Genomic DNA, 26,893 nt, shown 5'->3' with positions numbered 1-26,893 from the left:
TGGGGTCATTGACCCTGTACACTGGGCGTACAACTTCCTACGCGTGGTGTATGCGAGTTTCACAAAAATCCTATTAAGTGCTTAATGGCTTAAGCACTTAAACCCAAACTTCAGATCCATCGACCAAAAATGCCTAGGAGTCATAAAGCCTCAAACTTTATCACTTTGGACGTCCATAAAGTTCTTAATCCAAGGTCTTAATCCATTAAGACCTTTCTACTACTTGCATGGGACCTCAAAAGCCATTGGGACCTCATTTTTATCACTCAACGCCCCATCAAGAGTCTAAAAGGACAGATCATTTCATCCAAAACACAACATACATCATCTTGGAACTTTTGGGACAAGAAAGGGTTCCAAAATGCTAAAATGGATAGATATATGATATACAAGCATAAAGTTTGAAGCTTTTTACCTTCTGGAGCTTCAAGGACACTAACCAACTTCAAATCTACAAGCCAATCTTCTTCTCCAACTTCTTGGTGCAATGCCTTCACTCCAAGAGCTCAAAACACCCACCAACTCACACTCTCACACACGAACTAGGGTTTGGGATGTTTCTGAAGGATAGAGGCTAAGAATGGTGAGAGAAAATGAACCATAAGGATGTTTATATAGCTCTCAAACCGGGACATTAGAGTTTCCATCTTTTATGAGTACGTCCAGCGTACACAAGTACCCTCAGCGTACTAGGGCGCGCCCTAGTACCCTCAGCGTACCCTTATGTATGCGTAGCGTACTCCTCCTGGTCCCAAAAATTACAACTTAGCCCTTGGGATCTTATTGCTTTACCCTTCCATCCCAAGGGACTACAATAACAATTTTTGGGATGTTACAGTGTCGGTTGACCGTGCATGCTCCATTAACGACTTGGCAAGGTGCAAAGTGCAATTTTCATGGATTAGCATTAATTTCACATTTTCCTAATGTAACTAAGATTTGGAATATATAAAAAGTTTAGTTGCTTTATTACTATCATTATACTTAATGATAATTCTAGTCCTATCCTACCCATTCTGCTAACGACCCTCCACCAGTCAAGCAAGTGGTGTGTGAGAGTGGACACCCATTAAACTGTCATTTTATAGGCAGTAACCTTATACCCCCCCCCCCCCCCCCTTTATAGACTAGTTTCGTGAATGAGGCCTACTAACGGTAAGATTGACTTTGTCTTATATATATATATATATATATATATATATATATATATATATATATATATATATATATATATTAAACTTTTAAAATTCTAAGGTTTGGAATTAAAATATGCTAAAGTGTAACTTTACAAATTCCAAAACTTGAGGGAAAGTTTTGAAACTTCCCAAAACTTTTCAAGTCCATAACCTATGCGTTTTAATGGCTTTTTAAAGAAGTGACTTTTCATTTTCCATAACTTGAGGAAAAGTTATGGAGCACATTAAAGGCCATTAAGATCATCAATTAAACTAACAAACATGTCAAGTAATGTCTGTGATCTAGATTAAACATATATGAACAAGACAATTCATATCAAACAAATTTCATGTAATTAGCCTAACCATATAAACTAGTACAAAACATAAAACTTTGACGATTATCTTTTTAATTAGATTATCATGATCATTACCACATCAAAAACAGGTTTATAAGTTCAAAAACAGTTTAGGGTAATGATCCTAATCCAATTTCAGCTTTAAAATTAAAAAATCTGCATTTTAGAGCACCACCTCGTCGAGTGCATGAACTGACTCAAGGAGTTGGTCAGTTTTTAAGGGTGACTCATCGAGTTTGTCAGTGGACACGATGAGTCTACTATCCAGTATGCAGAAAATGATTTTTTTCAAGCTTTGAACACAAGTAGCATCAAGTATAATTGAAAACAAACCTAGGTTCTGATACCACTATAGAGTTTTGAGAATTCTAACACTCCTATGGTGTACATGCAACCCTAGATACCTTGGATCTATGTTTTATCTATTATACATGCAAACTTTCAATTTTCCAAGGTATCATCCTAACTAGCATATTATGGAGTATATACAATACAAAAATCTAGTTGAATGGCATACCTTTTCTTGTAGCTTGAAACCTTAAGCCTTTAAGAGCCTAGCACCCCAAGTGTGATGTCTCAAATGCTTCACACAACACCACCAACAATGGAGGAACTTGAGAAGAGATTACTTCCATTCACAAAATCGTCTAGCCCTCTTGTCTTTCACTTAAGTGTCGATTTTGGTAGCTATAAGGCTTCTTATATAGTGTGACACAACTATGGTTACACCATGCAAACCCTAATGTGCATGACTTTCCATATTTCTCATGCTCCATGGGTTTTAACCTCCATGGAGTACTCATGGGTCACCAAGGATCTATGGATCATAAGCCCACTTTATAAGAATGAATGATTTACACAATCAATCCCAATATATGCAATTAGTCTCTTTTAATCACAAAATTATTTCCGAATTGATTCTTGATCAATACTAATTAGATGATATGATTTCATATTAATATATTAGAACTTATAATATATTAATAAATCATAAATATCCTCTTCTCAAAAATCCATCCTACAAATTGTTTTGGTGTCATGCAACCCAAATGGATCATGCTATTCTCTGGTCAAGTACATATCAATTATAGTTATCCTCTCATATTACTGCTACCACACTAAACACAGTCAAACCAACCCTAATCACTATAGGGTAATAATCCATAACTGAAGGTCCAAATCATAATCCTTATCACAAAGGGTAAAAGACCCTTTTACTCTTCCTACTCTAGGCCTAATAAGCCATGGCCTAAGGCCTAACTAACCTGAAGCCCAAAATGACCCAAATAGGCTTCAGGTGAGTATGTCGTGCGTACATAATGCCTACGCCCAACATATTGGATCTTATCCGAAATCGGAAAAGGTCCTATCCCATTACGTTGTGCGTACCAGGAGGCTACGCCCAATGTACTCACCAGGTGTCCAAAACTTAACTTTAAGTACTTAATGATTTAAGACCAGTCGTCTAAACCACAAATCTTGCTCTTGGGGATGTCTTAAATGATAACGTCAACAACTTGATGCCTTTACATGGATCAATAAGTCAAAAATCCAAACCCTAAGGCTAAAGTATGCTTTATTGTCTAAGATCTCATGCATGGATGAATGGAGTGTCCAAGCTCCCAACTTTATGACTTTATAAGCTCATAATGATCAAAAATGATACTCAAAACAATTAAGAACAACCCTAGTCTCAAAAGTCCAAATCTTGGGACCATAACACAACATAACATAGTCAAAATCTAGATCTAGAAAAAGAAGGATAAAGGTATGTAACGACCAAAAATTTCAACAAAATTTAACTTTTCAAAAACAACCCAGTTTAATCATGTTATTACAAAAAGGTTTTCAATACATTTATTATCAGAGTATTCCCAGTTCCATATCATAAAACATAAACACGAGGAGCGGTACGATCACGCCTTTGCCTTGCCACGGTCTCCTGAAGAACCTGAAAAACATTAAACCACAACTGTAAGCCCGAAAGCTTAGTGAGATACCCCTAAAATACCAACCACATATACCACACACATAACATGCTATATCATATCGAATCACAGAACAGCCATGCATATCGGGTCTACTGTGTGACTGGTCCGCCGTACCGGCCAACAGTCCACCTGATCCACCCTCCGCGTCTAGCCATATACATCGAGTCTGCAGTGTGGTTGGTCCGCCCGCACCGGGCCTTCAATCCACCTGGTCCACTCTCTGAGTCTACAGTATGACTGGTCCGCCCGCATTGGGCCTTCAGTCGGCCTGGTCCACTCTCCAAGCCTCGGCATGTCTGGTCCGCCCTCGTGGGGCCTACAGCCTATCCGGACCGCTCGCTAAGCCTTCAGAATAACCGGTCTGCCCTGGGTATGTTGGCCTACAGCACAAAGCAGGTCCCGCCTCAACCCAACCCCATTCAACAACCATGTGCACATAAACAAACAATCATATAACAATTCATATTCAATCAAACCGATCTAGCAGATAACGTAACACAACATACCCTAAGCAGGATACCGACCTAACCGCTCACTAGCATAGCATCACCCTATATACCAGGATACCGACCTTAACCAGGTCTTTAACGAATACCATCTTAACTACTAGGATGCAAACATAGTAAAACAACAACATAACAACAATACTCGGATTACAATCCGATAAAGGGCCGACCTTGGTGCCTTAGACCCTGTTGATATAGTGAGGATAACTCACCTCACAACTGCTGACTGGAAAGATAAGATCGAGATGCTCCGACCACTGGCTAGCACCAACACTGAACTCAAACAAAAGCCAATAATTACCAAAATGCCCTTAGAAGTCAACTGGTCAACTCTTGGTCAAAGTCAAAGTCAAAGTCAACCTTCTGGCTGACTATACTCGCCGAGTCAGTCCGCTGACTTGCCGAGTCCCCCAATACTGAAAAGGACCCCCTTCCAGCTCACTGAGTCATCCCTTGACTCATTGATTCTTAGCTTAACCAGGAAAGGCTAAGACCTCAAGAACAGACTCGCCGAGTCCAAGGCTATCTTCAACCAACTCGTCGAGTTGTTCTTCAAACTCGTCGAGTTCTTGCCTGCCTTCAAGCAACTCGCCGAGTACACCCTTGTGACTCGCCGAGTACCACTTGTTCTTAACCCATACAGAAGCCTTTCAGGCCATGCAATTGATCCAAAACGTAGATCTACCCTTCTACAACCCTTCCATCACGTAAAGTGGCAAACTTTACGTGAATCCAAAGAGATCTAGGAATTTTACACTCTAAGCTAGGTTTTGGGACAAGATGGCTTCACCAATCACTCAATAACATAGACTTTAATGCACTCTAGACCTTCTCCATTCCAGATCTGAGGTAGCAACCTCATATCTAACCTTCAAACTCTAAATACCACAAGCCAAACTTTCCATAGAACCCAAAAATGATGAATCTACATGAATAGCAGCCCAAAAATGAGATAATACCTCAAAGAGAAGCCCCTAACAGCAAGGAAATCCGAATCTAAGCAAAGCCCCTTGCTCCAAGCCTCCTAACTCTCCAAGATCTTCCTCCAACATTCTTCTCCAAGGCTCAAATGCACTCAAATCCTTCACAATCACGTTTCTAGGGTTTTCTGGACTTCAAGGGAAGGTAAGGAGGCTGGGAGAGGGTATAATGTCCTTTATATAGGGCTCATCCCCTGAAATTCGGGTTTTCTTCGCACAACGCCTACTCGCCGAGTCCAGCTTTGGACTCGCCAAGTTGGCCACTTAACACGCGACCTGAGTCGCGACCCTACTCGCCGAGTCCACCCATGGACTCGCCGAGTTGTCCTTTAAATTTACACTTTGAACCCCGAACTTGCACTCCTGGACTCGGGATGTTACAAGATACAACCTTTATACCTCTACAAGCTTGCAAGGATAATGGAAGTTTTGGATCTAAGAGTTTGACCTTCTTCAAGCTTCATTGGTTGACTTCTTCTTCTTCTAAGAGCACTAAAAACCCACAAAAATCACTCAAAGGTCTCAAACTTTGCTAAAGGGGGCTAGGGTTTCGAATATCAACTTTGGGGTGAAAGGAGGTTAAGAATGAAGAGGCTACAAGGGGTCATAAGGTGTTTAAATAGGGTCAAAACCCAAAATTATGGTTTGAGGTTTTCACGAGTATATATGACGTACCTCCACGTATACCCAGTGTATTAGCGAGAGTCTGAGTCCAAAAAATAAAAGAGTTACACATGGTGTAGCTCCCACGTATGCCATGTGTAGGGACTAAAATGCAAACTTTTTGGATTGTTAAGCTTAAAATGAAAAGTAACTGAAATTGAATGTTACAATTCTCCCCTACTTGAATCAGACTTCATCTTCGTAGTCCACCTCCACAAACAATTGTGGATAGTGCTCTTTCATCTCCTCAACAAGCTCCTATGTCCACTCCGAGCCTTTATGGTGTTGCCACTACACCTTCACTCAGCTTACTTCCTTGCTCCATAGGGTCTTTGTCTTCTTATCGAGGATCGTGATCGGTCTCTCAAGATAACTCAAGCGCTCATCCACCTATATATCCTCCAAAGGAACCACTACGGAATCATCAACCAAACACTTCCGTAACTAAGAGACGTGAAAAGTGATGTGAATCTGACTGAGCTCCTCGGGTATCCAAATGATAGATAAACCTACCCACCCGAGCAATAACCTTGAAAGGGCCGATATATCTGAGGCCCAACTTACCCCAATTCCTGAACCGAATGACACCTTTCCATGGTGACACCTTCAAGAGTACCATATCCCCAACCTAAAATTCCATATCTAACTGGGGTCTATCATTGTAACTCTTCTGTCGACTCTACGCGGTCTGTAATCTCCTGTGTACCTATTGGATCACCTCGGTAATCTGGAGCATCACCTCCATTGTAACGCCCGCAAATCCGGGCTAGTCAATTTAGAGGCAATAGGGGTCGAAAATGACTTTTCTACAAAAGGTTATTTAGAATAAATAATCTTAACCAAGTTGTAGAATATGTCACAAGGTTTCCGTACATATAAAGAACGCCGAAATCCGAGTTATAACGAAGAAGTTATGGCCCGTCGAAGTTTCGCGACGGAACCGGTACGGCACCGGGAAGCGTAAATAGTGAATTTAAGATGGAGGACTTTTTAGCCTTAGTGATCTAAATGAAATTCGTAGAATATGTTAATCTAAGAGCGTCGATAAAAAGAACGCCCAAATCTGACTTCGTATGAGGAAGTTATGATTTTTCTAAGATTCGGCTTAGTAGTGTACAGCCCGAAACTCGAATTTTAGTTCGAGTGGTTTTTGGCTTACGCGACCTAAATGAGAGTTGAATATCTCATTAATAGGAACTCAACGGTAAAAAGACATACGGAAACGGAGTCCGTATGAAGGAGTTATGAATTCTTCACGGTCATTTAACAGTCTAAACGCCTCTTACTGTTAAATTTGAGATCGGTCGAGAATTAGCCGACGGAGTCTTAATGAAAGTTGTAGATCTTGATTTTACCTACGCGTGGATATAAAGAACGTCGAAAACGGAGCTCGTATGCAAAAGTTATGATTTTTCTAAGTTTGAAGGCTAATACGCGATAGGGGGTGACGTGGCACCACCAGAATTGGACACGTGGCACCACCAGAAGGGTGCCACATGCACCAACTCGGCGAGTCATGATTCAGACTCGGCAATTCCATCAGGTTTTTCCACTATAAATAGAGGTATCGGGTTCCATTCATTCTCACACCTTCCAAACCTTCTTTCTCTCTCTAAACTCTCTCTCTAAGCCTCCCTAACCCCCCAAAGCCTAGGGTAACTCCCTAGCACGAGGCGGAAGCCCCGGAGTGCCCGACGGCTCCGAGAAAAGAGCCTTTCGGCTCGGGAAACGCTACTCCAGCGAAGCCCGGTTTTGCGAAAAACCCGCTGTAAGTGAGCTACGCCTACGCTAGTTTTAATATAGCTTCTAATTAATTATAGTAACATTATTAGGACCTTAAAATAATTATTTGGGCTATTATTATGAGTTATATTGAGTGTTATTTAACGCTTATATAATAATAATAATAGTCAGACTATTGATTTGTCGCGGATATCGGTAGACTAAACCCTAGTGGTGTTGATAATATGTTTTATCGAAGGAAAGTTGTTTTGAGAGTATCGAAGCGTTGACCGAGTGTTGAGTCACCACCTTTCAAGTGAGTGCATAGTTAATTTCATCTTACACATAGATATGAAGTATTTTATATAAATTACGTGCTATGTGTGCATATTATCTGAATACTTTTTGTCTATGCTGGATGAACGATTTTATAAATGATTTAAACTGTATATGTATTTTATATCTATGATAATGTTGGGGTAAAACATGGGTAGATGATGATGATGGATAAAAGTTGAAATAGTGGAACATTAGTAGCATGAACCTAGTGCCCTATAGGTATACATTGGCAGCAGTGGACCTAGTACCCTATAGATGAGCACTGGCAGCTGCGCCACAACCCGTAGATGTTTCAGATCTACGGTAAACATCCTAGCAGCTGCACTCTAAGGACAGTATCGGCAGCTGCGCCTAATAGGGAGCCTTATGACCATGACAGTAGCGTTTAAAGGTCAATACCGGCAGAAGCGCCTCATAGAAAATGTCCCAATTCTGGCAGTTGCGCCTAAGTGACAAGATTAGCAGTTGCGCTTGACCAATGTGTCATTGGCAACAATGGACTTCATGTTGTTTCCTTAGGATGATCCTTAGAAATGAATTAATGAGAAATAACTGATTCTTAGGGTAGACCCTTAAGAATAAAGAAGATAATGGGGATGGGTAATTGGGTTGATTGTTTGATTATTTAAACATAATAATTATATTATTATGGGTTGAAAACCCTATGTACTCACCAGGTTTCCCAACCTGACCCACTCAGTTTATTTATGTCACAGGTGTTGATATGAAGTCACATTACACTGAGAGATTAAAGAGATGTAGATCACTAGTGTAAATAAATGTAAGTTCTGTTTATACTTATGTTCCTGTATTGACGATGACATCCCAAACGTTTTAAAATGAATAAAATACGTTTCTTCGAAAATGTTTTAATAACGTATTTATCGTGTTTTTCTGCGAACGAATTCCGCAACATTTTTATTAAAAGAAGAACTCTGATTTTTATAAAGCATAAACAAAATCGGTCTTTTGTAGCCGTGAAAATGGGGATGTCACATCCATGCTACCCATAACTAGTTTACCGACCTCACCCCAGCAAATCGGGGTCCGACACTTTCTCCCGTAAAGCATATCAAAAGGGGTTCTATCAATACTGGCGTGGTAGTTGTTGTTGTAAGAAAATTCAACCGATAGAAGATACGTATCCCAGCTACCGCCAAAATCCAATACACATGCTCGAAGAATATCCTCCAAGGTCTGGATAGTCCGCTCACTCTGATCATTAGTCTGCAGATGAAAAGTTGTGTTGAAGTGCAACCGAGTACCCAACTCCTCATGAAACATCTTCCAAAACCTGGAAGTGAACCGAACATTCGGATCCGAAACCACCGAGACGGGAACCCCATGCCATGCTACAACCTCCTGGATATAGACATATGCTAACTTCTCCGCATAAATGCTCTCCTGAATAGGGATGAAATGCGCAATCTTGGTCAATCAATCCAGGATGACTCAAATCGAATCCACCCCTCATGCGGTTCGTAGTAGCTTTGTGATAAAATCTATCATGATCTCTTCTTATTTCCAAACGGGAACAGAGCAAAGAGACATTAATGCATCGCCAATAATGGAGGATGTGTTTCGGTGAATAGAGCGGAGAGACAGAGAAGCAATGCCGGTGATGGAGGGTGGCTACTAGAGTTAGGAGCTGATTTAAGTGTGATGTGAGGTGTTTGAGGGTATGAAAAAACATCATGAAAGAAAAGGTTAGAGTGAGGGTTAAATTTATTTTTAGTAAAATTAGTTTAAAAAATATAAAATAAATAAAACAGTTAAAAAAATCATTTTAGATGGGTAAATTCTCAACTAGCCAAGAAAATAAAACCACAAATACGAAACATGTTTCGATAGTTGTCCGCACCATATCCATCATAGAGACCAATAATTTTGTTTTAAAAAAAATAGTTCTTTGTTTTTTTTGTCCACGTCATCTAATAAAACCAATATCAATCGAAACATATAAAATGATAAATCTAATAAAATCAATGTCAATTGAAACATATAAAATGATAAACTTAATATCAACTTTAAACGTGTAAAATGACAAAATCAATAATAAAAATTAATGCATGAACAAAATTTAATATAGTGGTTTTTTATAAGATTGCGGTAATTACTTTTATTTTGCTAATTTTGACATTTTGATAGTCACAAGAAAACTGCAAAAAAGGAAAAAGATAATTAGAATTTCAATGACAACGTAGAGGTTTCTTGTTAAAAAAAAAATCAACAAATTAATTGATAAGGTAAAATGGTAAATCACATATAATATGATTCTTTTGTATTTCATCTTTTTTTTTTTTTTTAAATTAAAACAAAACCAGGCAAATAATATATAATTCATTAATATTTTGGTATTTGTCCTTTTTAAATTGAAACAAACATTCACTTGTCTACTCCTATATTTTTATCATTTGTACCAATGTAAATAGAACCTTAACATTTGGCTGAAAAGAACAGTCAACTTTCGATACCTGTGGGCCACAAATGTATATTTTATATTAAACCAAAATCAAATCATGTATCTGTCCCATTACTTCTCAACTTTTGTAATACGCAAACATTTCTTAATAACATACCCCTCTATTTTTAATAACCCAAATATTAAGATAATAATGGAGCTACCGAAAGTTAAGCTCTTCAAAAGATTCCTTTTAAATTATAATCAATCAGCCAAGATTTTGCTCCCAAAACAAGAACTGAATCTTCAGCATCTGATCACTAAGATTTCATTTCTATACGCTACTTGTTCGTCTACAAATTTGTTTGTCACTCGAAAAAGATAGTTTGACCATTATGCAGAGCCTTTATTTGTCAAAATCTAGATGATCAATACACCCACCTAACAAAACAACTAAATCGCTCCAAGATTCATCAAAGGTTTTGGGTGATCAAGCAAACATGATCGAAGGAGAAGATAATTATGAAGAGGAGGAAGAAACTCCCATGTTGGGGTTATCTTCTTTAAAGCTCACTGGTTTGCTTCGTTTGATCTTCAATTTCTTCTCCTCTTTTTCACTTTTTGTGCTTGGGTTTCTGTTTTACTCCATGTTGATTTTGATTTCGATATATCATATACGTAACAGTTGAACAAGAACTCATCCATGGAGTTTCTGCCACCAATGATCACAACAACACAATAAGAACAGGTTGATCCAAAGTCAAACACCCTTTTGTGTTTTTCCAAATCCATTTTCAATCAAACAAATCATAACTCTGGATAGATTAATTGGATTCAGGAACACTATGGAGTACAGTTGCTCACATCATCACTGCAGTGATCGGATCCGGTGTACTTTCTCTTGCATGGAGCATGTCACAACTAGGTTGGATAGCTGGGCCTATCGCATTGTTGTTCTTTGCATTGGTCACGTATGTTTCTGCATCTCTTTTATCAGATTGCTACAGATCACCCGACCCCATTAATGGAACTCGAAACCAAACTTATACAGAAGCAGTTCGAGTCATCTTGGGTACTACAAGTCTACACTACACGTTCAAAGTTTATAATATAATTAATAATCTAATCTTTCATGTACGTAGTTTCTACATTTAAGTATTATTATTGGGTCAACAGGTGAAAAACAGGCGTTGCTATGTGGTTGGCTTCAGTTTCTTAACTTCTTTGGGACTGGTGTTGCTTATGTGGTTACAACCTCAACTTGTATGATGTAATTAATTAACTATGCCTCTTTCTCAAATGTTTTCAAAGAGATGTTTATTGTTCATGTATACAACACTTTATACTTTATCCATACAGAGCAATTCAGAAATCAAATTGTTACCATAAAGAAGGGCAGGAGGCTACATGCGAATATTCGGGAAATCTTTATATGTTTTTGTTTGGAGTTATACAGATTGTGATGTCACAAATACCTGATTTTCATAGCATGGTGTGGGTGTCCATTGTTGCTGCTATCATGTCGTTTTGTTACTCGTCCATTGGTTTAGGACTTGGTGTCGCTAAAGTAATTGGTACGTATATTATATTAATAGAATAATGGTTGAATGAAGCTTGAGTTGTTAAAAGCAGTTTCTAATAGTTATGTTCGAAATCAGAAAATGGTAGAATTGATGGAAGCATCAATGGTGTCCCAGCTGGCAATGTACCTCTAAAACTATTGTTAGCTTTTCAAGCGCTTGGGGATATCGCGTTTGCTTATCCGTATTCCATAATTTTTCTTGAAATACAGGTTGGTAATCTGTTAAGAGAAATTAAATATCCTCTTACATTTTCTTCTTACTTATCCTCTTATATTCATATTAAACTGTGACAAGTGGATTGAAATATTATTAATTTTCATTAAATGCGATATATATCAACATTTGATATAGATAGACATTTGATATAGATAGAGTACGAGTCAGAAAAAAAATGTCAAAGCTTCAATTATTTAGAGTTTTAGTTTCACCATTGGATTTGAATCCTAGTGGATAGTGAATCTTTATGCCAACCATTTAACCGAAACCAATAGACGTACAAATTATTATTGAAAGAATAACTTTTTTGTTAGAAAGATCTGTTAAATGTTCGTCGACAAATGATATTTTTTTTTTTTGTGTTTTAAGGATACCATTAAGTCGCCACCACAGGAGAATAAAACTATGAAAAAGGCATCGGTTATTGCGATTATAGTGACTACATTCTTTTACTTTGGATGTGGATGCTTTGGATATGCAGCATTTGGAAACAGTACACCAGGAAACCTGTTAACTGGATTTGGGTTTTACGAGCCTTACTGGCTTATTGACTTTGCTAATGCTTGCATCATTCTACATCTAATCGGAGGATACCAAGTAAATACTCTCACTACTCAATATCCATTCTACAATTTTGACTTTTCAAGTCAAGTCAACGACTTCATATATCAAAATTAACATACGAATCTATTTATAAATATCTTGATTTGAGTATTATTGCTTCTTTTGACCTCAACAGTTAATATTAACGCCTGTTTCTTTCTTTCTTTTTTTGGTAAGGAAAGCTATACAGTCAGCCGGTGTTTGCATATGTAGAAAGATGGATAACTGAGAAGTTCCCAGAATCTGTATTTCTAACGAAAATCCACCACTTGAAGCTTCCATTTTTGCCAGATTTACAACTGAATCTATTCAGATTATCGTTCAGAACAGCATACGTTGTGTCAACAACTGGAATCTCAATGGTGTTCCCATACTTCAACGAAATATTGGGTCTCTTAGGGGCTTTGAATCTATGGCCATTAGCAATATATTATCCAGTGGAAATGTACAAAAAGCAAAGAAAGGTGGAAGCTTGGAGCACAAAATGGATTGTTCTACAAATTTTTAGCATTGTTTTAATGGTGGTGTCAGCAGTAGCTTTAATTGGATCAATTGGAGGAGTCATAGAAGCAAAAACTAGCTAACATGTATCCAAAATGTAATCAAACACTGCTTATTTTATATCACAATATCACATATAACCATAAATACAGTTCCTATCAGACTACTTATCAAATTTACTAGCTTTGTAGTTCTTCTATTTGTTCCTCACTTTAAAGTGGGGATAGAATCATAGAATATAAATCAAGCAAAATATGATGATGAAGATGATGTGTCTGCCAAAACCTGCAAGTTTTTTTCACCATGATTGTTATAATAAAGTCTATTGATTTCAATTGATTTTCTTGGAAAAGATTCAAAGAAGATGATGATGATTATAATCATGATATTATTTACCTCAAGCTGTTCTTCAGTGAATGAATCTTTCTGAACACTCCAAGTGTCTGCATGTGTCCTACGAAACTCTGCAACTGCTTTTGTAACAGTGGATTTAACTGGTGATGATTCCCCAACAAATCGAGCCAATAATGTTGCATGTTCAGGCAACCAACTAAAAAAAAAATCAAGAAATGAAAATTAGAGATACCCTTTTTGGATATAATAAAGTAGAAGAAATATATAAGACCTTTTAGAGTTTAATTACCTTGGCATATCATAAGGAACTGATAACACACATGCAACAAGAGCAAGAACACAACCATGTACAGAAGCAATTGAAGGACCAGAACTTGAGCTTCTGAAGAAATAAAGTAAAAAAAAAACAACTTGATGAATCTTGTTTTGAAGCAATAAGAGATTGAAATTTTGTAAAATCGATAAAAAAAAAAAAGACCTTTGTTTTCTTCTTTTCTGAAGCTTTGTAGCCTCATTGTAAGCTCTTTCACGGAAATTCTTTGATAGTTCTCCATCTTCACCCTTCATTAAGCCAGCTAAAACTGCTGCTGCATGTTCCCTTACCTGTATATATATTAAATTAATAATAAATATCTTTATTTTATTCAAACACAAAACAAAAAAAAAAACTAAACTAATTAAATAACAAAACTTGCCTCCACTTGGTTATCTGTAAGTAGCTTCTCAACTGTTTTCCAGATTTTCTGTTTCTCATCATTGGAGAGGATGAAAGTGTGCCTGTGAATGTGAGAATAACTTAATATCAAATAAAATTATGAAATTTTTTTTATGAAAAGAGCTTATGGATGCATATATACCTGTACATAAAGCTTCTTAGAAAAGTCAAAGTTGCAGATCTGGTCCTCCAGTTGGGATCTTCTGATGAAGATAAAAGAATGGAAACTGCCTTTCTGAGATGAGCATCTGGAAATATTCTCCATTTTAGCAACTCAAAAGCTGCCTTTGCTAGTATTGACAAATCTTTATTTGAAGTTTCCTTCAAAAAAACAACAATAACAGCTTGTAAAAACAATGTGGAAAAGAAAAGAAAAGAAAATCTCAAATTCCACATAGGCATAAGTTTATAAATATCACATACCTGTAAAGAGATCACAGGGTAAAGAAACCCCACAAGCACATCTAGCAGGAATGCAGATCTTCCAGACTTCATTAATGAGATAACAAAATGGAACAACTACACAAAAAAAAAAAAAAAAAAAAGAACAAATATTATTTTTTTTATATAATCTACAACAGTGAAACAAACACAATTAAAAAATAATAATAATTACTGTTTCCATCCATTGAACATCATCAGGTGAGTTGCTATCTGAGAGGGTGTTTGTATCTGATAATTTCTCCAAATTGTCAGAAGGATTTGCATTCTGAATTGACACCACAAGTTCAGTTGCACGTTTTTGTAAAACCTGATCCCAACTATCTCCATGTTCTCCATTTCCCATATTACCCTTCTCATAATAGTCTACATTAAAGGATGCATGTAGTCTGATATTTGAGCACAACACAGAAAGAGCAATAGCAATTGCTTCTCTCACCTGTTTCAACATACAGAAAAAACCAATATGTTAAACTTAAAGTCTTAAACAATTAAACACCCATTATGTATTCAAGGGTAAAATGGTAAAAAAAAAACTCACATGGGCAGTGGGATGGCTCATTCTATCGAGTAACTCCTGGAGCAACTTATGATGGAGTTCAACTTCTGATAATGGCATTCTTGGAGGTGAGACTTCAATCAAAGCAGCAGAAAGGAAAGAGTATCTTTTGGCAACAACAGTAGTGGTTACTGTTTGAGGTAAAGGCTGAATCAAACAATCCAAGATTCTTTGTCTTAAAAGAGGAACTCTTGTTCCATATTTACCCTTCCCAGTAACTGCATATCTTATACAAGCAGCCCATTCTGGAATAGATTCTACTGAAGGTGCAAGAAGAATGCTCTGTAATTGGACATTCATCCAGCTGTCCCATGCTTCTACAAGCCCGATGACATCAGCATGAAGCAATCCTGCAAAAGCTTCAGCAGCAACACACTGTTTGGACCTCTCTTTTGCATTTACAAATTCCTCTAATGCACTTTTCAGTGAGTGTAAAACAGGGACACCACATTCTTGAACTAATCGTTTGAATATTCGAGCAAAACTCGAGTAAAAAGTATCACTTCCAAAAAAGGAAATCCAAGAGGGTGTTCGAGGCCATGAAGATGAAAAGTCAAAGTAGAATCGGGTGATGGATTTGTCAGCTAAACTCTGGAATGATGAATTCCCATGTCCACTTCTTGAAGATGAGTTTTCTGTGTCACTGATGATGTGGACATTTGAAAGACTATCGAATGTTTCACTAAAGAATCCTTCCTCTTGAAAGATATTACTCAAAGTCCCTTCAAGTGAAGACTTTGTGTTTTCTTGTGAATCTGATTGTTCTTCATGTGATAACTTGTAAGGTGACTCTTTTAGTAACATGTTCAAAGCAGAAATGGCTAGGATTCTTGTTTGTGGAAGTTGACTTTTTAAATTCTTTAGGAAATGACCAGCTGCTTCACTGAGAATCTTTGATGATAAATTTGGTTCATTTCTAGATGACATAGCTAACAACAAGAGAACCCTATTTGCCATCAAGTTATACCTATATGAAACAATTAAAAAAAAAACTCAATACATGTTTTGCTGAGTTGAAATAATCATATATTCATGCGTGTAAACTGTATAAGCCAGAATGTTTACCTCCAATGTAAATTAGTTGACTCAAAACTCATAGAACTTATCTCAGAAACCAAAGCTGCAAAATCTGTTCCAGAATTGTTCTCTGATTTCCAGAAAACGTTTCTAGAGATCCCCGAAAAATAGATGTTGTATTTGACAAATAGCTGTTGATAGTTGCAAATTGCAAAGATTAGGTATTCAGTTAGCAAGAAAACACACAGAAAAGTAAGCTATTGAATCATCTGTGAACATTTACCTCATTGATAGCTTTCTGGGATTTCAAGGATTCATGATGAGAACTGCAAGCATAAACATAATGTCACACTAGATTCGATACGTATAATTCGAATGATATAGTAATAATAGTATATACATAAGACACTTGCCTCAAAAGAATTCCAAGAAGGAAAGATGAGAAAGATTTTGGCTCCTGTGTATAAATAGGAAAAGAGAATAACTCATGACTCATGTAAGAAAAGAAAATGGAAAGATAATATGACACTATAATTAACAACAGAATACCAATGTGAGATGCTTGAGAACAGTTTGAGTTCCAAGAACAGCACAAGAACCTAAAACCATGTATTCTGGTGTGTTTGCATTTCTAAGATTTTCAGTGAGTGTATGCACACACTTTGCAATGAGAGAAGGCCACCTTTTGATCATTTTCACTAGAGATCTTCCAGCAAGTCTGAACATTAATATATAAATAAAAAAAAAAAAAACTAAACTTATCAAAAGGGTACCAATGAAAACAATACACTATATTAAAAGCTTAAGAAAAGTAGAAAACTCACGTGCGAACAGTGTCATAGCTATGAACAGAAAGATTAAGAAGATCATCCAACAAAAGATTCACACTCTCTGAAGGAGAAATGTTTTTTATAGTACGAAACAAATGATACGATGATTGTGATGTTCTCCATGTATTGTGCATGTATGCTTTGTCAATGAGGGCCCACCTTGGTCTGAAGCAACAAATCAAAACTAGGAATTAGGAAAAGAAAACATTTTGTCATTCAGAAGAATCAAGAATATATATATATATATATATATATATATATATATATATATATACATATATATATATATGTATATATGTATATATGTTTATACCTTTTCTTCCCTTTAGAACGTGAAGGCATAATGAAATTAACAGGAGGTTCGATTATGGCAACAGATTCCAATTTCCATGCTTGCCTATGATTAGTCCACTCTTCATATTCAGAACTTCCTGTATTAAGTTAGTTAAGAAAACAGGTCTAAAAGGTAATATTGAAAGTCATATTGTTGAAGGGTACATTAGTAAATTACCATAGTTTCCTAAAGCCTCGATGATACGGATGAGGAGTAGCAATAGAATACTGTCATCTGATTTTTTCTCAAGCAAGTATCTGCAAGAGATACGGATATTTTACTTTTTGAATTTTGAGAGATTAGAAGATAGAAAAAAGTGAGATGAGAAAAAAGGAGACAAGATTTATTTATTTACTTTGAGGCGACATGAATGATATTAGCAGCTTTTTCACGCAATTTAATGCTACCAACACTTGAACCCGTTGCTCCAGCAATCAAGAAAGGTGGATTTCCAACTTTCCCATTTTTAAATGAAGGTATAAAATCAGGCAAACATGACAAAACACCTTGTAATGAGGAATCAATGCGCAAAAGTGTCACTTTCAAATGGTCTTTTTCATTTCCTGTAGATCATAATTGATATATAATAAGACAAACATGACAAATTATCATGTTGTTTTATTCGGATAAACATTTTAACACAGGTATACCAGGATCAGAATGGATTTTATCTTGACATATTTTGAGAAGCTCATCTAAAGCTGATTCCAAATGTAGATTTAAAAGCTCATTGGCAAATTGAATTTCTTCCTCACTAGGAATATGCCATTTGGGGCCTGTAAATCCTTCAGTGTTTGAAAAACCTTTATTACTTATCCATTCCTCAAGAGGGGTCAAAGATGAATTGGCTGAAACAGACCTATGAAAAGCAAAAATTCACATTTCAATGAGTTTAAACGAGTTACAAAAGAATCATTTGTTGATTATTCACAATTATAAGAAAAAATGGCAACAGAAACATACTTGTATTGATCAACAGGATAATAGAGAACAAGACTTCCAAGAAGGGATCGAAGGACTTGATCACCAGCTATGTTAACCTTTCAAATTACAAAGTTGCAACAAATTAAGACATATTAAGAACAAGAATCAAAAGAAATTATTAAATCAAAGATGTAAAGAAACCTTCCAAGATGGGGATTCAAAAGCAGAATGTATTGTCTCTTTGAATTGATCCTTGTAATGAAGAAGTGAAGGACCTCCATAACTTATTGCAATTGACAAAACCTTCAGCTGATAATCAATGGATGTTTCTAGAGCTGGAGAAAGTGTGGCTCTTTCCTATCAATATTTATCAAAGAGATTAATCATCAACACAAGTTGCATATGAAACATACAACAAAAGATGTGAACAGAATTATATTTTTATGAAATTAAAACCTTATTCAACGATTGGCTAGTGAAATTCCCACTTCCTCCAAAACCCGTGAGAGGAATTCCTTTTAAAGATGATATAACAGAAGATAGAAGAGGTTCAACAAGATGACTAATAGCAACATCTGGATTTGAATGGATACATGCACAACAAAGGAGCCCAACTTCAGCAATAGCTCCAGGTAGAATATTCGTCTTCAAAAACTTGGAAACTTTTTTAATGGCCTGAAGGGTATATATGGAAATCTTATGAAATTTGAAAAATTCACAAGCTAACTCTAAATAATCGAATAATTTGGAGAGAAAAAGTTGAACCTGATTGTACAAAGATCTTGAAAGTCTTCCAAATAATATTTCCAACATGCAAAAATACTGAGGACCATCTTCAACAAGAAATGTTCCAGATGTTGCAGGTGAATGGGCGTCTTCATTTCTGCACCAAATTACAGGGATTAAACATGTAAAAGTTCCAAACTAGAGGGACTAAAAATGTAAAAGTACTTACAAAACACTACTAGGTTCCAAGTGTTGCAACAAAGAAAACAGGCGACATAAGAACTCATCAAGCCACTCTGAAAAACGTTCTGCAGGCATGAATGACAAATTATCTGTATCATCATCCAAAGTTGCCATCTGAAATTGGTACATAACTCGGTTAATTAATACATGAAAGTATGAAACTTTTCTTCAAAAAAGACACAATTAAGAAAATTTTATGATTACATTGGAAAATATGGAGCCAATAAGTTGCATTGTTGCTAGGGTTTTGGGTGGATCATTGGCATCCATTCCAAGTAAAGCATTGGTAAGTGATATCATCAGAAGATCTTTGAACATGTCAGCATCATTAACATCATCTGTTTCCATTGATGATGAAGATAAAGACATCAAAAACAATGATCTCCCTGAAAAAGCTACCGATGTGACAGCTGTCTTCAACTGATGTGTAGCTGTCATCTAACCATTTATGAAGAAGATTAAGTCATAAGAATGTCCAAATTAAGTCCAAAAATTAAAAAAAAATGTTATGTCACAAACCGTTTCTAGAGCCATGTGGAAACGAGAGACCAAAAATGGCAAAACCAATGAAGGCTCCACATAGGATAAAATAGAAGTTGCAGCAGCAACTGTTTCAGAAAGGTGTTCATTTTTACTATATTGCCCTCGATCGATTAACTTCAAAACAGTAGTGACAAAAGATTCCCTTTCTGGTTGTCCTAAACAGAATTCAATCTCTTCACTGCTATCTGGATTCCTGAATTTATTACAAATCATATTATTATACAAGTAAAAGATAGTCAAAAGTGGATGAAAAAACAAGAGAATGAGATGATGTTCTTACTCTTTCTCTCTTTGTAAACGTTTTTGAAACGTATACACCAAATGAAACAAAAATCTTTCAAGTGAGTATGTCCAACGACCACCATTAGAAGGATGATAATATCTGCAACAAGTATCCAATCATGTGTTTTATAAATATAAATACACATCACAAATCATAAGTCATAAACCACACATATATCATTTAAAGATTTGCAATAAACAAAAATCTAGAAAACAAACTGTTCTAAGAGGTTGACCAATTTCTCAAAGTGTTGTTGAGCCAAGCTACCAGGCCTTAATAAATAAACCTACAACGTATTAGAAACATACATATGTTAGGGACCAAAATAAGAATTAACAAAAAGAAATCTATCAACTATGACTAATCATATATATATGGAATGGATATTACAATCGATTTTGCAATGGCTTTTGATGGAGTGTGTGATCTATTGGAGAACAAAAATCTTGTATTTCTTGGGACATCAATAGAGAAAGGGTATGATCCACCTCCACTTGCCACAGGCACCTATAGAAATGACATGACCACTTTTCAATACATGTTTTCAACTTGAAATCTTTAAAGAACACAAGTGATGAGTAATGATTTTGATTCCTCTTAGAAGAAACTAGAAAGTACCTCAAACATGTTCAAGAATCGACTAAAGATCTCTGGTAAAAGATCCTCCCAATCCTTGGATTTGTAGTTCTTAATAACACGAGCAATAATAGCTGCCCATTGGCTGTTCCAAAATTGACAATTTGGTATGGAATCCCATTGAAGAATACATGCATTGATCCACTCTCTGTAATCACAAATAAAGGTTATCGATTTGCTTCAATAATTGTATAAAGAAAACAAACATCTATAAATTATAATCACCTTGAATAGAAATCCTTGTTATCGATATTTGTAGGAAGGAAAAGTCTCACAAATCCAGACCCTTCAAAAGCCGAGTTATGCCATGGATTTTCAAGTAGAGATCTGCAAATTGACAACATTATAACTTATAAGTTATACTATTATTATCAAAAAACTATCTTGAATTATCATTATTAGTAACTTACTTAAACTCAGACCATATCTCTTGAGCAGAATTTGGAGGGAAAAACCTTCTACATGAACGAACAAGAGAAGTAACTGTCTCAAAATGTCTTTGTCTTATCCTCCATCCCTCTGGTCCTGTGTTTCTGTAGCATATATATGTCATAAAAAAGTTAATAAAAGAGTATCAATGACACTCAATGAAAAGAGTAAAAGACAAGTGACTTTGATATGCATTATAGTCATCATTTTATGAATAGATGTATACCTTGTGAAGTGTGTTTGAATCATTGTATCATAGAAAGGGCGCCAGTCAACTTTCAAAGTCAACTTTTTGCGAAATTTATTCAGCAAGCTCACAAGAACATTACCCCATCTCACCTAAGTGATTTCAGTTTCAGTATCAATGTATAATTTGGGAGATGTTTTGTAAGACAAACAAATACCTGAGCATAGAGTTTGTCTTGTGATGAATGAAACACTTGAAGCCCAAATTCCACAAGAGTAGAAACATCTTCCAATGATACTTCACTTTTTGCCTTTACAAACCTGCATGATTAATTAAGTGGTAAATATAAAAAATAAACTACAGAGATATAAGATACAAAGTATGAAATTAAGCATGTAACCTTAATCATCTGTCAAAAGTTAAGCATAAAGAACATATCAAGACTTATGCATATGTACTTTTATAGAATGCCTGTATATAGTTTGTTTGTTTCAGAAAATTCAATATAATAAAGACTAAAATAGCACAATGCGTTCAGGGTTTTGACCAAAAAACAGATGAAGCCTCAAGATGTCAATGTTTGGGGATGTTAGTCCCCAATTACATCATGGTTCTGAAAGAACCTAATTCTTTAACTTCGTGGATGGGATTAATTAGCATTATTTCATCACATTTGGTTCTTGCCTATTTTACAGAAACTAAAATGTAAAGAAAAGATTAATAATACTCAAAATTGAACTGTTGGCGCTACTAATAGTTGACCTGTCTGAGTAAAGACTCGAGATTTCATTAAAACATTCATCAATGATCAAGAAACAAGTAAAAGATCGAAAATTTATAGTAAAATTAAGTATAAACTAACATAGAAAGAAGCGATCGTTGTTACTTGCACAAGAATGCACATAAAAGAGTGAATATAATAGCGAATTGATACTGTAAAACAATTGGAACTTACAGGTCAATGACTGATATCCATTTGAGAGTGGAGTAGACAGATTCTGGATCACCCTTAGTGTACGATTCTTTCACGGATGATACAACACCAGCGAAGGATTCTTTCTCTTTCTTGGTGGCGACGGCGACCGGAGGCGGGAGCCAGGCGTTATAGCGGTGCATTTCTACCTCTGGGTATCAGGGTATGTATAATTTGTATGTGTTTCTCGATGATATATGTGTATATATAGAGGGGTTGGTCTTTTTCTTTCTGAGCAAGACAGAGATTGGAAATTTAGAGCAAACGGGGGGTAATTGGTATGAGTGGGTAAGGAAGGGAACGGGTGACCGGCAACCCAAGTCGGCGGTGGAAGGAGCTTCGGGTGAAGTTGATTTGCAACAACAATCTTATTAAGGTTTTGGTTTTGGTTTTTGTTTAGTTTTAGCAAGAAACCGTCGACTTTGGGGTCTACGGTTCTCTAAATCCCTATTGGAAAAGAAAATTTATTTTTAACATGTTTTTTATTAAAAAGATTAGAGTACAAAAGCACAACACTAACACAATACCAATTATCTTATATCATAATTTGGGGAAAGTAAGTAATATAACCACTTTATAATGCTATTTAAAAATAATAATAATAATAAATAAAAATTTTATTTATGTAAAATGACCATTTTGTCTGAAATGATCCATTTTAGATTCGAATTTCGTATTCAGTAAATGGGTACAGGATCCGACCTGGTAATGATGTCCCCTATAAATAGCATTTTGAACTCATTTCGGACTTAACTTCGAACTCACTCATTTCGAACTTCATTATAGACAACATTTCGGACATCAATCCAATTGAAATGATATATTCTTTTAGCAAAAGGATGAACACCATTTTTTATATGTAAGTTTCAATTATCTTTATAATTTTATGTCTTTAAATGAGGTTATATGTTAAAAAGAAGATAATATATGCAATTATATAGATGTTGTTTGTTTTCCTTCAGTTTTTAGTGGTTTTTAGGCTATTGTAGGATTACATGTGGTTATATGTGTATACTATAAATCTTAAAAATTTCTAATTCTGACTTGTCCAGAAAATGTGCGGAATGCGTAGAACAAGTCTGGAATGCGTAGAACATGTCCGGAATACGTCGAACACGTCCGGAATGTTGATCCAGAATGTTGATTTGGAAATTGGTTTTGGAATATGTTGATACGGAATTGTGTTCCAGAATGTCATCTGGAACATACAACAAATGCATAATTAATGATTCTTTTAATTGTAGCATGACAGAACATACGAAGTGGTTGTGATTGTAATCTACAAGCATGAACTCGGGTGGAAAGTCATGGCCCGGTTACAACACAGACCACTTTGTGCGGCCATGTTTGGTCATCTTGTTTTGGTGATTATGTTAATATGTTGATGGGTGTCAAATATCACCCTTTACTCTGTCACTATCTTATGTGCATGCAATATAATACTTTTCCTCTAGTTGACATGTACGAACTTGTATTTTCGATACACAACTATTTGGTATGCTTCCACAGGAAAGCTTTTTGTCTTATGATTGATTTATGGTTCAGCGACTATTTTTACCCTAGTTCATGTGTTGCGCAGTTCAACCAACGTGTATTTCAATTTGTCTTACATTCACTTTAACCTTATATATATATATATATATATATATATATATATATATATATATGTGTGTGTGTGTGTGTGTATGTGTATATATATATATATATATATATATATATATATATTATTTTATGCATTGTCCCCCTAACGAGTTGTTGGAGCCTACTCCTCAAGAACTTGCTGCTCTGTGGTAGACTGAGAGTGTGCCATAGATAGATGCTTCAAATTACCTTGAAATTTGAGTTATGGTGTTTATTTTGGGTTTGTTTTAAACAATTTCCTTATCACGATGTAGCATAAACAAGTTTATTTTGTGTATGTTTTAAACAAGTTTATCTGACAGAATAATAATTTTAGAATGTGTAAATCCATACAAGCATGACTACGGTTTATTTAGATCAACGATATCATATTTTTTATTAGTGTTTTGAGTAGTTTTGACATTAGATATATTCTTTGACCCAGCCTTACTTTTGACACTTGACTTAGTCCTACTTGAAGATTCAGTTTTTGTTGAATCTGCGGGAAACCGAGCGTCATAGTTTTGGTTTGTGTGATCGATCATTTGGCAACGACTGCATTTTTTCTGAATTAGACATTCGCCCCAGGAAGGGATACATTTATGATTTCGTAGTCGTCCAACTTGTCGGTAGTCTATAAATGGTGGTAATAGAACCATGACTTCATCTAGTTGTTTGTATTCAACTGGAATTGACACAAGAAACACAACCTCTATATATGTTGATCGATATGTTTCCATTATAAAGTATGATGACACCCATATACCGTAATGTTGATATCTCAGTTTCTTGAATAACGACATACCATGAGAATAAGGTATACCAGAAAATTATCATTTCCCACAGGTGCAGCAATGATATTCCAAGTTGACTATACCATTTTTCATTTGGTAAATCAGCTCATATCTACTTAAATCAATTAGGTATACACGAAAACCGAAGGATTTGGTGATCTTCTTTTCGATAACCTTCTCAGCATACTCAATAATATCTTTTTTGCTTTGAGCTATAAAAAATTATGTATATCTTGTCATGCACAGGAAATTATAGTAAATTACCATCAAAGTATTATAATTTAAATAAATACCTCCAGCACTACGTCGTTGACACCACCATTGTTGCATAATTGCTCGAAAGAAGTCAATCAACATTGTTATGGGTAGTTTTTGTGTGTCTTTTGATAACGTATTGATGGATTCGGCATTGTTTGATGTCATTATATTATACCGAACCATAGGGAAACACAACCTTGCCCATTTGTGGTGACTGATTATGTTTATCCATGTACGACAGTCTTCATTTAGGGCATAATGTATCCTAGCCAATCTTTCTTTGAAATCAAACTCTCAGTATGCTTTTGCAGCCTCCCAAAACAAAATTTCGGTTCTCTCTTGTTTGTCGATCTTTTTTCTCATACTCATCAACAAATGGCGATGATAGAGTTCGTGATATGCATTTAGAAACATGGCTTAAATGGTCATTTCAATTGAATTGGCTCTATCAGATATGATAGCTAAAGAGAGCATGTCCCCGATACATTCTTTGAGTCTTGATATAAACCATATTCATGAATCCTCACTTTCAGTTTCCCAACATTAATTGCAATATGTAGGATTTGGTTATTACCATTCATGACTACTAGTAGCAACATCGTGCCCAAGTATTTCCTTTAAGGTATGCTCCGTCAATGGTAATAATAGGACAAAAACATGTTTGAAACTCTCGAATCCACACAATAATTATTAATAGATTAGTCATTAAAGCAGACACACATGTAACAATAATTACAATAACTCATTATATAAGAAATAATACCACGGAACCGATAGCCATAAAAAAAAGTATTCAAATTGTTTTCATAACTTGTTTTTATATGTGTAACCGTCCCTGGATTCTTTTTCTCTAAATTGTAACAATATAAAGGAAGTCTTTGTAACAACTAGATTTTTCTCATACTTTATAAACAAAATTCACCCAAAATTTATCTAATATTATACATTAAAAACCATTGAGTAAGTATTTACAAACATAAGTAAGTATGAACAATACATACTAAAACTGCACCCAAGATTTGTTTGGTGTCATAAAGTTTTTTACAAAAAGGATGTTAATTTTATCCAAATTATCTTCTACGTTTCATGATTTTCTTTCCCTTGCTTTGTTTTATATTTTATGCTCAACACAAATCACACTCACAATTAAGCATACACATAATGAAAATTTTTATAACATGTTCAAATAAAAAAATGAAAAACAAATCTAGAGATCTGAAAAATGGTGAAATAGATCTTGATAGATCTTGGCAAGAGCCTAGCGGATATGGATAGATGGTTGTGGAAATGGATAGATCTGAACAAACCTAAGGTGAAACGCAACAAATTTGAACATAATTTGGGTGAAAAATGACATTGAGACCAAGCGAGACGGTAGTTATTCGCTCGATGTCCCATGGATGGCGCTAGTGATGCAACATCAGAATCTGGGTATCGGGTCTTATGTGTTGGATTTTGGATCTTGGATCGGAGATAAGATTCGTTAGTTGGTTCAAACGGGATTCCTAACTGCAACAGGTAACAATACCCTTAGAACCGCCCCATGGAATGTTCCTTGGGAGCAGGCTTCGACGATCAAGTTAGATTGGTGTGAGTGAAGAGATGGTCTCTTCTAGCCATAGAGATCAATGTAGGTGTGATGGATAAGTGTATGGTGTAGTGATCATATCTATGATGACAAATGCGGAATTTGAAATGATTTAGTGAATCATATAAAATCATTAACATGAAGAACACAAGGGTGTAAATAATCTCGTTTTAAGCTCTTATTAGTCTATAAAGTATTACAAAGTGGGTTATGCAAAAATACTCTCTCTAAACTAATATCTCACAAGTTCTTAAGGACAACTCATTACACACATACAAAAGGGTGAGCAACTAGAAGCATCCAAGCATGACTTTGCACCCTAACATTCTCCCTCTCAAAGTTAGGATTAGATGTCCCGACTTCAGTTTCCAAACGAGCTCGCGCGATCAAGACCAACTCC

At 35.7% G+C, this 26,893-nt stretch overlaps 2 protein-coding genes across 2 annotated transcripts; one reads left to right on the top strand and one right to left on the bottom strand.

Annotated features, from left to right (window-relative positions):
* Positions 1-10,344: 10,344 nt before the first annotated feature.
* LOC145015115 (putative amino acid permease 7) lies at positions 10,345-13,200 on the top strand. Its single transcript, XM_078973565.1, has 8 exons — positions 10,345-10,712; positions 10,822-10,884; positions 10,975-11,208; positions 11,313-11,406; positions 11,496-11,710; positions 11,795-11,928; positions 12,305-12,532; positions 12,721-13,200. The coding sequence occupies exons 1-8, from the start codon at positions 10,637-10,639 to the stop codon at positions 13,120-13,122; spliced, it is 1,446 nt and encodes a 481-aa protein (XP_078829691.1). The 5' UTR covers positions 10,345-10,636; the 3' UTR covers positions 13,123-13,200.
* On the bottom strand, positions 13,138-22,608 carry PA200 (proteasome activating protein 200). The gene is made up of 34 exons (XM_078973564.1): positions 22,216-22,608; positions 21,478-21,580; positions 21,300-21,412; positions 21,055-21,177; positions 20,870-20,971; positions 20,627-20,792; positions 20,399-20,515; positions 20,227-20,294; positions 20,006-20,107; positions 19,702-19,918; positions 19,387-19,620; positions 19,169-19,296; positions 18,979-19,096; positions 18,670-18,888; positions 18,415-18,570; positions 18,253-18,329; positions 17,940-18,148; positions 17,645-17,852; positions 17,467-17,546; positions 17,269-17,386; positions 16,950-17,120; positions 16,675-16,843; positions 16,539-16,582; positions 16,409-16,451; positions 16,174-16,316; positions 15,091-16,075; positions 14,725-14,988; positions 14,532-14,627; positions 14,251-14,429; positions 14,089-14,170; positions 13,872-13,996; positions 13,683-13,775; positions 13,436-13,589; positions 13,138-13,324 (listed from the first exon to the last, which is right to left on the bottom strand). The coding sequence occupies exons 1-34, from the start codon at positions 22,374-22,376 to the stop codon at positions 13,283-13,285; spliced, it is 5,409 nt and encodes a 1,802-aa protein (XP_078829690.1). The 5' UTR covers positions 22,377-22,608; the 3' UTR covers positions 13,138-13,282.
* Positions 22,609-26,893: the final 4,285 nt, after the last annotated feature.

This window comes from Lactuca saligna, chromosome 9 (genome assembly GCF_052625555.1).
Source record: "Lactuca saligna cultivar CGN05327 chromosome 9, ASM5262555v1, whole genome shotgun sequence".
NCBI lineage: Eukaryota > Viridiplantae > Streptophyta > Magnoliopsida > Asterales > Asteraceae > Lactuca > Lactuca saligna.
Note: the sequence above shows the minus strand (reverse complement) of the source record. Positions and strands in the feature narration are given on the sequence as shown.